This window comes from Petromyzon marinus, unplaced genomic scaffold, assembly GCF_048934315.1.
Source record: "Petromyzon marinus isolate PM22_M1 ecotype Great Lakes invasive population unplaced genomic scaffold, UKy_Petmar_22M1.pri1.0 PM_G_Scaffold_20, whole genome shotgun sequence".
NCBI lineage: Eukaryota > Metazoa > Chordata > Hyperoartia > Petromyzontiformes > Petromyzontidae > Petromyzon > Petromyzon marinus.
The window spans coordinates 2,157,895-2,174,229 of NW_027422762.1; the positions used below are offsets into that span (position 1 = coordinate 2,157,895).

Consider the following 16,335-nt stretch of genomic DNA (forward strand, 5'->3'; position numbering starts at 1 on the left):
ACCGCGCGCGCGGTCGGAGCGAGCGACTGGCGGCGCGTGGGCGGGGCTTGGTGACCCACCCGGACTGTACCACCGCGCTGGACGTTGTGGGGGGGGGGGCTGGCAGTGCCCTGCCCGACAATGGGTCTCGGTGGTCACAATTTACATTTAGAGATGGGATCGGCCAAGTTCGGCTTCCCCCCCACCCCGCACCCCCTCCACTTTGTATCGGATACGGTGAGTTCAGCTCCTGGCTAAGTGACTCAGTGCCCAGGTCGACTGCCGCCACTCTGCTGCGTCATTAAAATCGTAAGCCCGGCCAGGTTCAAGTCCTGCTCTGGAGAGGGGGTGGTATTGACTCAGCCCATCATCATCATCATGCCTCGGTGGGAGTGGTCGATAAAATAGGTACCAATTAGGTGGCACGTGACTAGTAGCCACCAGGGCCATAGAAAGATGCGGGCTGGATGTTTTATGCCGGGTGAACAATTATGATGCCGGATCATCGACGCATGCAGAGAGAATCGAAGCCCCGGGCAAATTGTAGCTCGTGGCGAGCGGACACCGTGGACCCTAGCGACTGGGTCGCGACTGATTAATGAAAAGATTGTGGGGTCATTAGGAAGGATCACAGGGAGGTGGTGAGGATGGGTCTGGTAGGACGGGGAGGTGGGAATTGGAGCGAGTGGACAGTGTGGGGGAGGGGTTCATTGGGGTCTTGGTTTTGTGGGGGGGGGGAGGTATGGGCGAGGCGGGGGGGGCTGTTTACAGCCCTGAACCAGTGGTGGAAACTCCACATTACTATGGTGGGGGGCGAGTAACCCCACGGATTATCAAACCCGGAGATCTTCTGCGTTGGGTCTTTCACATCCACTACCACCTATGGGCACACGACCCTGCCACGTGGGGGCGGACCCTGCCACGTGGGGGGGCGGACCCTGTCACGTGGGGCGGGGGGCGGACCCTGCCACGTGGGGGAGGACCCTGCCACGTGGGGGGGGGCGGACCCTGCCACGTGATGCGCGTTCGGTCGTCCTCACGGCCACATCGCGTCACTGTGTCACGTGAGTACTTTGTGCTATAGAGTCACTAAATATACTGTTATAGAGTCACTAAATATACTGTTATAGAGTCACTATTAATACTGTTATAGAGTCACTATTAATACTGCTATAGAGTCCCTATTAATACTGTTATAGAGTCACTATTAATACTGCTATAGTCACTAATAATACTGTTATAGAGTCACTATTAATACTGTTATAGAGTCACTATTAATGCTGTTATAGTCACTATTAATACTGTTATAGAGTTACTATTATTACTGCTATAGAGTGACTATTAATACTGTTATAGAGTCACTATTAATACTGTTATACAGTGACTATTAATACTGCTATAGAGTCACTATTAATGCTGTTATAGAGTCACTATTAATGCTGTTATAGAGTCACTATTAATACTGCTATAGAGTCACTATTAATACTGTTATAGAGTCACTATTAATACTGTTATAGAGTCACTATTAATACTGTTATAGAGTCACTATTAATACTGTTATAGAGTCACTATTAATACTGTTATAGAGTCACTATTAATACTGCTATAGAGTCACTATTAATGCTGTTATAGAGTCACTATTAATACTGTTATAGAGTCACTAATAATACTGTTATAGAGTGACTATTAATACTGTTATAGAGTCACTATTAATACTGCTATAGAGTCACTATTAATACTGTTATAGAGTCACTATTAATACTGTTATAGAGTCACTATTAATACTGTTATAGAGTCACTATTAATACTGCTATAGAGTCACTATTAATACTGTTATAGAGTCACTAATAATACTGTTATAGAGTGACTATTAATACTGTTATAGAGTCACTATTAATACTGCTATAGAGTCACTATTAATACTGTTATAGAGTCACTATTAATACTGTTATAGAGTCACTATTAATACTGTTATAGAGTCACTATTAATACTGCTATAGAGTCACTATTAATACTGTTATAGAGTCACTATTAATACTGCTATAGAGTCACTATTAATACTGCTATAGAGTCACTATTAATACTGTTATAGAGTCACTATTAATACTGATATAGAGTCACTATTAATAATGCTATAGAGTCACTATTAATACTGCTATAGAGTCACTATTAATACTGCTATAGAGTCACTATTAATACTGCTATAGAGTCACTATTAATACTGTTATAGAGTCACTATTAATACTGTTATAGAGTCACTATTAATACTGTTATAGAGTCACTATTAATACTGTTATAGAGTCACTATTAATACTGTTATAGTCACTATTAATACTGCTATAGAGTGACTTAATACTGCTATAGAGTCACTATTAATACTGCTATAGAGTGACTATTGATACTGCTATAGAGTCACTATTAATACTGTTATAGAGTCACTATTAATACTGTTATAGAGTCACTATTAATACTGCTATAGAGTGACTATTAATACTGTTATAGAGTCACTATTAATACTGTTATAGAGTCACTATTAATACTGCTATAGAGTCACTATTAATACTGTTATAGAGTCACTATTAATACTGCTATAGAGTCACTATTAATACTGCTATAGAGTCACTATTAATACTGTTATAGAGTCACTATTAATACTGCTATAGAGTCACTATTAATACTGCTATAGAGTCGCTATTAATGCTGCTATAGAGTCACTATTAATACTGTTATAGAGTCAATATTAATACTGCTATAGAGTGACTTAATACTGCTATAGAGTGACTATTGATACTGCTATAGAGTCACTATTAATACTGCTATAGAGTCACTATTAATACTGCTATAGAGGGACTATTAAATCTGCTATAGGGTGACTATTAATACTTCTATAGAGTCACTATTAATACTGCTATAGAGTGACTATTGATACTGCTATAGAGTGACTATTAATACTGCTATAGAGTGACTTTTAATACTGCTATAGAGTCACTATTAATACTGCTATAGAGTCACTATTAATACTGCTATAGAGTCACTATTAATACTGTTATAGAGTCAGTATTAATACTGATATAGAGTCACTATTAATACTGTTATAGAGTGACTATTAATACTGAAATAGAGTCACTATTAATACTGCTATAGAGTCACTATTAATACTGCTATAGAGTCACTATTAATACTGCTATATAGTGACTTAATACTGCTATAGAGTCAATATTAATACTGCTATAGAGTCACTATTAATACTGCTATAGAGTCACTATTAATACTGCTATAGAGTGACTATTGATACTGCTATAGAGTAACTATTAATACTGCTATAGAGTGACTATTAATACTGCTATAGAGTCACTATTAATACTGCTATAGAGTCACTATTAATACTGCTGTAGAGTGACTATTGATACTGCTATAGAGTCACTATTAATACTGTTATAGAGTCACTATAAATACCGCTATAGAGGGACTATTAATACTGCTATAGAGTGACTATTAATACTGTTATAGAGTCACTATTAATAATGCGATAGAGTGAATATTAATACTGTTATCGAGTCACTATTAATACTGCTATAGAGTCACTATTAATACTGCTATAGAGTCACTATTAATACTGCTATAGAGTCACTATTAATACTGCTATAGAATCACTATTAATACTGTAGAGTCGATATCTACTGCTATACAGTCAGCATGTACTACTGTACAGTCCATTAATACTGCTATACAGTCAGCATGTACTACTGTAGAGTCGATATCTAATGCTATAGAGTCAGCATGTACTACTGTACAGTCCATTAATACTGCTATAGAGTCAGCATGTACTACTCTAATCATAGCAGGTACCACCACTTTCGCTTGCCCTGCTCTAATCATAGCAGCTTACACCACAGTATGCATGCACTGCTGCAGGGAAAGCAGGTACCACCACACTATGCACTGCTGTAGTAATAGCACGGACCACCACAGTCACTATGCACTGCTGAATTAATAGTGCTCAGATGTGGCGAGAGTGCAGAGTTTCTCACATCTGCCCAGTGTGCTCATGACCGGCTCCGGTTTAACACCAGAGTGTGTGAGGACGGGTGAGACATCCTCTAACACAAGTGCGGCTACGCTTTTTTTTGGTCACGCTGCACAATGGTGCCGATCGCCGGGACTGGTTTACTACGGCCTTTGGAGCGGCTTTGCCAGTTTCGCCAGATCGGCCCAGGACCGCTGGATAATGTCGGATGATAATCGTGTGGTGACGGATAATCGATGACGATCGACGGTGTCTCAAGCTGAATGCGGTGCCCAACGTGCGACATTGGTTGACGCGCGGCCGGCCAACGCGCCGTCTAAATCCGCGTCTCTCTTCTGGAATTCTCAGGCGGGCAACGCTTTTGGTGAGCCGGCGGTCGCAATGAGCTGGAGCTTCCTGACCCATCTGTTGGAGGAGATATCTCTGCACTCGACGTACCTGGGCAAGCTCTGGCTCACCACGTTCCTGATCTTGCGCATCATGCTGACTATCGCGGCGGGCGAATCCATCTACCACGACGAGCAGAGCTCGTTCATGTGCAACTCGCAACAGCCGGGCTGCACAAACGTCTGCTACGACTCCTTCGCTCCCCTCTCCTACGTGCGCTTCTGGATTTTTCAGATTATCACCGTGGCGGCGCCCAGCATTCTCTACCTCGCCTTCGCCATACACAGGATACAGAGGTCTAGTAGAGTTACGACGACGACGATAATCGTGATGATGATAATGACGATGAAGGCCCCCCCCCCCAAAAAAAAACCTTAATTCCACTCTTTGTTTTGGTGAGAAGGATATTTTTAAACTTTCATTCCCGCGTCGTTATCCGCAGGTCAGAAGGCTCGACCGGCCACAAAAAGCACCGACGGACCGAGCAAGCCGAGGAGAATGTCCAAGCGGAGAAAGGAGGGGAGTTTGCCGACGAGGCTGGCGAGGTCAAGAAGAACGACCACAGATGGCACGACGGGCGCCGCGCGATCCCGGCCGACGGCCTCATGTGGGCGTACACGCTGCAGCTCGTCCTGCGCACGGTGGCCGAAGTGGGCTTCCTTCTGGGCCAGTACGTGATGTACGGCTTGGAGGTGATCCCCCGCTTCGAGTGCCCCCGCCGCCACCCTTGCCGCCACCGCGTCGACTGCTTCGTGTCGAGGCCCACGGAGAAGACCGTCTTCCTGTACGTGATGTACGCCGTGGGCGGCCTCAGCCTGGCTCTCGACCTGGCCGAGCTGTGGCACCTGGGGATGGGCGCCCTCGGGGACTTGTTGCCAGGCAGCCGAGCCAAGCGCCAGCAACGGTCAGGGCTGGATTAAGGTTCATCTTCTTTGGTTCTTTCGGTAAAGTCACGTAGAATGAGAATAAAATAATAAATTGATAAAATAAAATAACACAATAATATTCTCACGACGTTTCGGCCACAACACAAGCGGCCTTCATCTATATATTCTATAGAGTTTATTGATAACATGAAGGTAATTTATATTTTAGTTTTTATTGGTTCACTATATAGTACTGTGAATAGCTCAGATGTGTAGTCATTTCTGTGACCAGTCACTAGCAAATCACCCAGTTATTTCAATGCTAAATTCGCCTAGTTATTTCAATGCTAAATTCTCCTGTTTGATTTGTACTAAGTGCCTCGGTGAATGTGTATGCTCTGACTTCAACGTAGCTATTTCTGTAGCAGTTACAAGCGAATCACTCAGCCATTTCAATGCTAAATTCTATGCTAATCCCATTGTCAAGGGGTGCCTCTGCGGATGTGTATGCCTTAACTTAGCTATTTCAATGCTAAATTCTATGCTAATTCCTTTTAACAATGGGTGCCTCTGCGGATGTGTATGCTTTAACTTTTAACATAGCTATTTCTGTGACCAGTCACAAGCTAATCATTCAGCCATTTCAATGCTAAATTTTATGCTAATTCCTTTGTCAAGGCTCTTTGTTCCTCTCACACAGCTTAAAAGCCGTTATCTGAACGTGGCTCTCTCACTCCAGCGCTGTCCTACCAGACAGTCTCGCCCCCTTCACCTGATGAAGGCCGCTTGTGTTGTGGCCGAAACGTCGTGAGAATATTATTGTGTTATTTTATTTTATCAATTTATTATTTTATTCTCATTCTACGTGACTTTACCGAAAGAACCAAAGAAGATGAATCATTGCAGTCACGAAAGCTTTAAATCGAAATTGGATTAAGGTTCTTGTAGGCCCTAGACACTTCTGTCTCGTAGGCCTTCAGTCAGGGCCGGATTAAGGTTCTTGTAGGGTCTTGACACTTCTATCTCGTAGGCCTTCAGTCAGGGCTGGATTGAGGTTTATTGTAGGCCCTAGACACTTATATCTCGTAGGCCTTCAGTCAGGGCCAGATTAAGGTTCTTGTAGGCCCTAGACACTTCTATCTCGTAGGCCTTCAGTCAGGGCTGGATTAAGGTTCTTGTAGGCCCTAGACACTTATATCTCGTAGGCCTTCAGTCAGGGCCGGATTGAGGTTTATTGTAGGCCCTAGACACTTCTGTCTCATAGGCCTTCAGTAAGGGCTGGATTAAGGTTCTTGTAGGCCCTAGATACTTCTATCTCGTAGGCCTTCAGTCAGGGCCAGATTAAGGTTCTTGTAGGCCCTAGACACTTATATCTCGTAGGCCTTCAGCAGTAATGTTCTACAGCTGCTACTGCTGCTAACCCATGTCACTAACTCCCTCCGCTGTCACTCGGCTTCCTTCACGCGGTACTTGAAACTGGACGTGCGTCATCGCTGCTGACACGTTCATTACTTAGCCAGTGCCCTCGTTCGACGGGAGGGCGCGCTGCGTGCCCGCACTTCGGCAGATTCCTACTTGAAGTCATTGGGGAGAGGAGCAAAAATATATCACGCGAGGTAAGCCTCGAAATATCGAACGCGGAAATGTCTTCCGCTATTTATTTTTTGACCGCGGCTATCGCGTGGGATGCCGTTTGTTTTCACTGATAACAAATTCGACGTCACCATGGGACCTCCCATGATGTAGCTGCACATGATGTAGCTGCTCACAACGAGCTCTCAATGTGCTGATAGTGGCATTGTGTCTGTGCTGTTCGCCTTTTGGCATCCTCTGGTCTAACACTGTTTGAGGCTAGGCTCTAAAGATAGCTCTCCCTGGTGTGGACCAATCAGTTTCAAAGACAATGCATCATATACTACCAGAGCATGTTTGTTTGCATGTTCACCACAAGTGTAGCGACATAAATGGTGTCACTACTCTGTAGCGACAGTAGCGAGTGAAGAGTGGTGCTGTATGCGTGGTGCCGCTCTATGGTACCAGAGTGAGCACGGCACGGAATGGCTCACTAGAGGGCAGGGTCCGGGTGTCGCTGAGGTCGGGTCAGGACATGATATCCTGGGTGAACCCGAGAGGGCACGTGACTGGACGAGGGGGCAAGGGGGGACGTGAGGGTTACGTGATAAGGACCCAGGGACCATCCCGGAAGGATCTGGAAGGGGGCGTGGCCAAGGGCAGAGCCGGCCACGCCCCCTCCCGGAAGGATCTGGAAGGGGGCGTGGCCAAGGGCAGAGCCGGCCACACAGTTATAAACCAAGTCCCGGGTGGGAGCGGGGCTGCTGGGTCAACTCTGGGAATGAAGCCGCCATCTAAGGTCCTCGGTCTCCGGTCTCCGCTAGTGGACCAGGCAGCGTGTTGAGCTGTCCTGGTCCGGTAATATAATTAGCTAAGTTGGGAGCGGTGGTTACCGCCCTATGTCGTCATCCTGTTGAGAGTTACCTGTTGCCTCCAGTTCTAGTGTGCGCCTAAATGGAACCCACCACACAAGTGCTGCGTGTGGTTAATGTGAACTTGATTCCATGCAAAAGGTTTCTATTTGGCGTTCCAACATCTGAACACAACTCGTGCTTTATTGCCAGAAAGGGTATGGGCTTCCTCCCTGACGCTCAAAACGTGCCGTTCCCGCTGCTACTGTCGTTGCCATGAACAGGATTGCGAACGGCGATCCTCCTCCTCCGCCTCCTCCTCCTCCTCCTCGTCGCGCGGCCGAGACGGAGGAGGCCGCCCCCCGGCAGGTGGCGATAACGCCGGCGGCTGCATCGCAGCTGCAAGGTTACCTGCGCGCGATACAGCGGCGGCTGGAGCTGACGGTTTCCCCACCACCCCGACGGGCCAGGGCAACGCGGGGATACGGGGAGAGCGGAGCAGGGAGAGGTGGGGGAGGCAGAGAGGGAGGACGGCGGGAGACTCCGGCCTTACGCTCGGCCGCGGTGGCCGTGAGCAAAAACCCCCAAGTGCAGCTCGGCAAGAAATACGAAGTGGCGGCGGCGGCAGACGAAGTAGGAGATTCCGGAGAAGAACAAGGAGAGGTCAAGGCCGCCTCTAGGAAGGGAAGGGCCGTCCGAACGAAGAAATATCCAACCATCTCAGTTTAAGTTTCCTTACTCTTTGGTCCTTTCGGTAAAGTCACGTCGGTAGAAATAAACATTTTACTTTTTATTCTTGGTTCTTTCGGTAAAGTCACCACGTAGAAGGGAAACTATAAAATAAGAAAAATATAAAGCAATAGAATTATCTTATTGTTTTATTTTTTTATTTTTTTATTTTATTGTTTCCCTTCTACGTGGTGACTTTACCAAAAGAACCAAAGAGTGTGAATCCCTGCAGTCACGAAAGCTTCAAGTCGAGATTTAAGTTTCCTGTTTTGAGTTGAACGCCGAGTTATTCACGAATAAAGGTTTTCTCTTTTGGGGGGTCAGATCTCGCTTGTGAGTTGTAGATATGTCGTTGAGCACTCCACCACCCGGCATCAGCCAGCAAGGTTGTGTCACGTAGACGAAACCTCGTGCCGGGTGGTTACTACTGCAGCCCACCAGCGTGTTTGAGAGAACAATTGTGAGCATGGATTTATTCTCCCAACACTATACACTGCACTACTATACACTACACTATACACTACACACGGCACTATGCTTTACCCGACTATACACTATACTACTATACACATCACTACTATACATTACACTACTATACACTACACACAATACTGTACATTACACTACCATACACCACTATGCACTACACTATTATACACTACTCTACATCACTATACACTTTAGTAATATTCACTACTATACACTACACTATACGCTGCTATACACCACAGTAATATAGGCTACACTACTATACAATACACTATACACTGCACTATACACTACTATACACTGCACTATACACTACTATACATCACTATACACTATAGTAATATACACTGCTATACACTACACTATACGCTGCTATACACAGTAATATAGGCTACACTACTATACACTACACTGTACACTGCACTATACACTACTATACATCACTATACACTATAGGAATATACCTTGCTATACACTACACTATACGCTGCTATACACAGTAATATAGGCTACACTACTATACACTACACTATACACTACACACAATACTGTACACTACACTACCATACACCAATATACACTACTATACATCACTATACACTAGTAATATACACTACTATACACTACACTGCACTATACACTACTATACATCACTATACACTAGTAATATACACTGCTATACACTACACTATACCCTGCTATACACCACAGTAATATAGGCTACACTACTATACACTACACACAATACTGTATACTACACTACCATACACCACTATACACTACACTACTATACACTACACCATTATACATCACTATACACTATAGTAATATACACTGCTATACACTACACTATACACTACTATACACTACACCACTATACATCACTATACACTATAGTAATATACACTACTATACACTGCACTATACACTACTATACACAACACCACTATACACACTATACACTACTATACACTACACCACTATACACTACACTATACACTACTATACATGACTATACACTATAGTAATATACACTACTATACACTACCCCACTATACACTACTATACACTACACTACTATACACTATATTAATATACACTACACTATACACTACTATACACTACACCACTATACACTACACTACTATACACTATAGTAATATACACTACTATACATGACTATACACTAGTAATATACACTACACCACTATACACTACTATACACTACACCACTATACACTACACTACTATACACTATAGTAATATACACTACTATACACTACACTATACACAACAATACACTACACTATACACCACTATACACACTATACACTACTATACACTACACCACTATACACTACTATACACTACTATACATGACTATACACTATAGTAATATACACTACTATACACTACACTATACGTTGCTATACACTAGACCACTATACACTACTATACACTACACCACTATACATCACTATACACTACTATACACTACTATACACTACACCACTATACACTACTATACATGACTATACACTATAGTAATATACACTACTATACACTACACGACTATACACTACTATACACTACACCACTATACACTACTCTACACTACTATACACTACACCACTATACACTACTATACACTCTGCTATGGGTGGGGGGGAGGGGCTGTCTCGTGCTGAGGGGGCTTTGAGGAGGGAGGCGATGTGAGCCAATCAGGGGGTGTGCGTGTCACGTGAACAAAGGAATTGCTTGTCGAAGGAATCGTTTACTAAACGATTCACCAGCCGAAGAATCGACGTTTAATGCCTGCGGCACTTCCGGATCGACTCGACATGAGGGAATCGACGATAAAAACCACGATTCGCGATCCACAATGGCGGCGCTGCTCCTGTGCCCACGTTGACGTCTCCAGCTGCAGACTGATCACCTCCAGTAGGGCAGTGAAGATGCGGCTACTAGTACCAGTACTACTACTACCAGTACTACTAGTACTGGTAGTAGTAGTAGTACCACTAATACTACTAGTTGTATTAGTACTAGCGGTACTACTACCACGAGTACCACGAGTAGTAGTAGTACCAGTACTACTAGTACTGGTACTACTACTACCACGAGTAGTAGTAGTACCAGTACTACTAGTACTGGTACTACTACTATTAGTACTAGTAGTAGTACCACTAATACTACTAGTTGTGGTATTAGTACTAGCGGTACTACTACAAGGCCTACGACAACTAGTACTACTACTGTACTACCAGTACTACTACTACCAGTACTACTACCAGTACTACAACTACTACTACCACTATTACCACTACCAGTACTACTGCTACCAGTACTGGTACTACTACCGCTACTACCAGTACTACTACAACCAGTAGCACCGGTACTACTACTACCACTGCTACTACTACCAGCACTACTACCAGTACTACTACTACCAGTACTACTGCTACTACTACCAGTACTACTACCAGTACTACTACTGGTACTACTACCGCTACTACCAGTACTACTACAACCAGTAGCACCGGTACTACTACTACCAGTACTACTACTACCAGTACTACTAATACTACTACCACTATTACCACTACCAGTACTACTGCTACCAGTACTGGTACTACTGGTACTACTACCGCTACTACCAGTACTACTACAACCAGTAGCACCGGTACTACTACTACCACTGCTACTACTACCAGTACTACTACCAGTACTACTACTACCAGTACTACTGCTACTACTACCAGTACTACTACCAGTACTACTACTGGTACTACTACCGCTACTACCAGTACTACTACAACCAGTAGCACCGGTACTACTACTACCAGTACTACTACCAGTACTACTACCACTATTACCACTACCAGTACTACTGCTACCAGTACTGGTACTACTGGTACTACTACCGCTACTACCAGTACTACTACAACCAGTAGCACCGGTACTACTACTACCAACTGCTACTACTACCAGTACTACTACTACTACCAGTACTACTACCAGTACTACTGCTACTACTACCAGTACTACTACCAGTACTACTACTGGTACTACTACCGCTACTACCAGTACTACTACAACCAGTAGCACCGGTACTACTACTACCAGTACTACTACTACCAGTACTACTAATACTACTACCACTATTACCACTACCAGTACTACTGCTACCAGTACTTACCAGTACTACTGCTACCAGTACTGGTACTACTGGTACTACTACCGCTACTACCAGTACTACTACAACCAGTAGCACCGGTACTACTACTACCACTGCTACTACTACCAGTACTACTACCAGTACTACTACTACCAGTACTACAACTACTACTACCAGTACTACTACCAGTACTACTACTACCAGTACTACTAGTACTACTACCGCTACTACCAGTACTACTACTACCAGTACTACTACTGGTACTACTACCGCTACTACCAGTACTACTACTGGTACTACTACCGCTACTGCCAGTACTACTACAACCAGTAGCACCGGGTCTACTACTACCACTGCTACTACTACCAGTACTACTACTACCAGTACTACTACCAGTACTACTACTACCAGTACTACTGGTACTACTACCGCTACTACCAGTACTACTACAACCAGTAGCACCGGTACTACTACTACCACTGCTACTACTACCAGTACTACTACCAGTACTACTACTTCTACCAGTACTACTACTACTACCAGTACTACAACTACTACTACCAGTACTACTACCAGTACTTCTACTACTAGTACTACTACCAGTACTACTACTACCAGTACTACTACCAGTACTACAACTACTACTACCAGTACTACAACTACTACCAGTACTACAACTACTACCAGTACTACTACTACCAGTACTACTACTGGTACTACTACTACCAGTACTACTACCAGTACTACTACTACCAGTACTACAACTACTACTACTACCAGTACAACTGGTACTACTACCGCTACTACCAGTACTACTACTACTACCAGTACTACTACTACCAGTACTACTACCAGTACTACTACTACCAGTACTACTACTGGTACTACTACCGCTACTACCAGTACTACTACAACCATTAGCACCGGTACTACTACGACTACAACTACCACTGCTACTACTGCCACTATATCTACGAAAAATACTACTACCACTATAACTACTCATCAATTACTACTACTACCACTACAACTCAATCGGAGGTGAGGTCTTGAGTCTATGGGCAATGTTGAGCATATGGGTAGTTTTGAGTCTGTGGGCAGTGTCGAGTCTATGGTGCAGTGTTGAGTCTTTGGTGCAATGTTAAGTCTATGGTGCAGTGTTGAGTCTATGGTGCAGTGTTGAGTCTGTGGTGCAGTGTTGAGTCTATGGTGCAATGTTGAGTTTATGGTGCAGTGTTGAGTCTATGGGCAGTGTTGAGTCTATGGTGCAATGTTGAGTCTATGGTGCAATGTTGAGTCTATGGTGCAATGTTGAGTCTATGGGTAGTGTTGAGTCTATGGTGCAATGTTGAGTCTATGGTGTAGTGTTGAGTCTATGGTGCAATGTTGAGTCTATGGTGCAATGTTGAGTCTATGGTGCAGTGTTGAGTCTATGGTGCAGTGTTGAGTCTATGGTGCAGTGTTGAGTCTATGGTGCAGTGTGTATTGTAGTACAAATACTTACACCATGATCCGATGTTCTAGTGTGCAGGTGGAGTCACCGGTAGAGGCGGCCTGCAGACGCCGTCGGAACGCCCTCCCCCCATAGGAGGGGGTTGATTCTCTGGTTCACTCACCCAGTCAACCACTCACTCACCCACTCACTCACCCACTCACCCACTTACTCACCCAGTCAACCACTCACTCACTCACTCACCCACTCACCCAGTCAACCACTCACTCACCCAGTCAACCACTCACTCACCCACTCACTCACCCACTCACCCACTCACTCAACCACTCACCCACTCACTCACTCACTCACCCACTTACTCACCCAGTCAACCACTCACTCACCCACTCACTCAACCACTCACCCACTCACTCAACCACTCACCCACTCACTCACCCACCCACTCATCCACACACCCACCCACTCACCCAGTCAACCACCCACTCAACCACTCACCCACTCATCCACTCACCCACCCACTTATCCACACATCCACAATCACCCACTCACTCACCCAGTCAACCACCCACTCACTCACCCACTCACCCACCCACTCACCCACTCACCCACTCACTCACCCACTTACTCACCCAGTCAACCACTCACTCACCCACTCACTCAACCACTCACCCACTCACTCAACCACTCACCCACTCACTCACCCACCCACTCATCCACACACCCACCCACTCACCCAGTCAACCACCCACTCAACCACTCACCCACTTATCCACTCACCCACCCACTTATCCACACACCCACAATCACCCACTCACTCACCCAGTCAACCACCCACTCACTCACCCACTCACCCACTCACCCACCCACTCACCCACTCACTCAACCACTCACCCACTCACTCACCCACTCAACCACTCAACCACTCACTCACCCACCCACTCAACCACCACTCACTCACCCACTCACCCAACCACTCACTCACCCACTCACTCACCCACCCACTCACCCACTCACTCACCCACCCACTCACCTACCCACTCACCCACTCACTCACCCACTCACCCATCCACAGGTCCGAGAGAGCCCACGACTCCGTGAGAGGAGGAGGAGGAGGCCTCGGGTGGTCCGGGACGCCCAGCTGACGGAGGTTGTCACGCTACACTCCCGTGGCAGTCGAGCGAGTACAAGGTGGCCGCCAGTCCGGACGCCCATGGCGGCGTCTGCAGAGGCGTCTCCTCTCACCCGACCAGGAAGCGCCCCCCACGCTTTGGGGACGCCGCCGGAAGAGCCGGCGCCGCTGACGGGCGCCGAGCCCCCGGGCACGGCGATCAACGCGGGCTTCATCTTCGCCGGGTCGGCGGCGGCGGCGGCGGTGGTGGTGGGGGGGCTCCGTTGAAGGCTCCGCGGTTGGCACGATGGCGGCGCTGGAACCCAGAGAGAGACGGCGAAGGGTCCCCCTCAGGGAGTGATGTAGGATCACCCTGAGCGGGGGCCCATACCATTGGCTGCCATCGGAGCAGAAACCGCGCAAAAAATCCCCTAGGCCCCGTGGTAAAATCCCCTAGGCCCCGTGGTAAAATCCCCGAGGCCCCGTGGTAAAATCCCTAAGGCCCAGTGGTAAAATCCCCGAGGCCCCGTGGTAAAATCCACTTGGCCCCGTGGTAAAATCCCCTTGGCCCCGTGGTAAAATCCACTTGGCCCAGCGGTAAAATCCCCTTGGCCCAGCGGTAAAATCCCCGAGGCCCAGCGGTAAAATCCCCTTGGCCCAGCGGTAAAATCCCCGAGGCCCCGTGGTAAAATCCCCTAGGCCCCGTGGTAAAATCCCCTAGGCCCCGTGGTAAAATCCCCGAGGCAATACCTTTGCCCTAAGGCTGTGATTCCCACATTGGAGTACGAGCGTGGAGATGATTGTGTTCTCTACGTAATAATTCTAAGGCATCTTCTTTGGTTCTTTCGGTAAAGTCACATAGAATGAGAATAAAATAATAAATTGATAAAATAAAATAACACAATAATATTTTATTAATTTATTATTTTATTCTCATTCTACGTGACTTTACCGAAAGAACCATAGAAGATGAATCCTTGCAGTCACGAAAGCTTTAAATCGAAATTGTAAGGCAATTTTACTCAATCCCAGTAATGTTTGCGTGGATTTCGTTGCGATATCGAATGGCCTCAGTTTGAATGTTTCCCCTGAGACACATTCAAACTGTTAAAAAACATGCCTGAGTATTGCAATTACGTTTGCATTTTAAACAATTGTATAGTCTGTTAGCATGTGTGTTGCAGTGTCACCATGAAAGTATGCTTGAATTCCAACCCCTACGTCACAAAGTTTTGAACATGCACTTGTTATCGCGTGTAAATGTACAATTTTATAGTTCTGACAAGATTGTTGAACATGCACTTGTTATCGCGTGTAAATGTACAATTTTATAGTTCTGACAAGATTGTTGGCTTGTGTTGCCACTGTTCCTCTGACTGTCGCCGTGTTTTTTCACGGTAATTTGTACACTAACATCGCTGTGCGTGACAATAAATTAGCCGTCTCTGTTCAGGGCTTGGTGTTGCAATGCCACATTCCCCAAATTAGAAGTGGATAAACTCAACATTCCCCAAATGAGAGACGGATAACCAGAGTTCACCCGTATCTCTATTAACATGGAGTTATATAAATATAAGTGTATTGGTAATAATTATAATTTGAAGCTCTTTGTCAATCCACTGCTACGATGGAGGCCTTCTCGTTCTTTTCAGTCGCGTGGCTAGTTTGACCATACTTCGTGGAGTTGCAATGATCA

At 45.4% G+C, this 16,335-nt stretch overlaps 3 protein-coding genes across 4 annotated transcripts in view; all 3 read left to right on the forward strand.

Annotated features, from left to right (window-relative positions):
• Positions 1-963: 963 nt before the first annotated feature.
• Positions 964-8,724, forward strand: LOC116937304 (gap junction gamma-1 protein-like). 2 transcript variants are annotated; one of them, XM_076060605.1, is made up of 4 exons: positions 964-1,043; positions 4,355-4,689; positions 4,836-5,297; positions 7,967-8,724. In XM_076060605.1, the coding sequence occupies exons 2-4, from the start codon at positions 4,388-4,390 to the stop codon at positions 8,409-8,411; spliced, it is 1,209 nt and encodes a 402-aa protein (XP_075916720.1). In that variant the 5' UTR covers positions 964-1,043; positions 4,355-4,387; the 3' UTR covers positions 8,412-8,724. The 2 variants fall into 2 exon arrangements, with proteins under 2 accessions (XP_075916720.1, XP_075916721.1); XM_076060606.1 differs by having other exon boundaries at positions 4,836-5,177.
• A 2,058-nt stretch (positions 8,725-10,782) lies between these two features.
• Positions 10,783-13,803, forward strand: LOC142912437 (uncharacterized). Its single transcript, XM_076060636.1, has 3 exons — positions 10,783-10,799; positions 12,235-13,119; positions 13,603-13,803. Exons 1-3 carry the CDS (start codon positions 10,783-10,785, stop codon positions 13,664-13,666), a joined length of 966 nt encoding a protein of 321 aa, XP_075916751.1. The 3' UTR covers positions 13,667-13,803.
• Positions 13,804-14,741: 938 nt separating this feature from the next.
• LOC142912438 (uncharacterized) overlaps positions 14,742-16,335 on the forward strand; it is a 43,405-nt gene continuing 41,811 nt past the window's right edge. The window contains exon 1 of the mRNA XM_076060637.1: positions 14,742-14,909. Within this exon, the coding sequence (XP_075916752.1) occupies positions 14,742-14,909 (168 nt within the window). The remainder of the gene's footprint in view (positions 14,910-16,335) is intronic.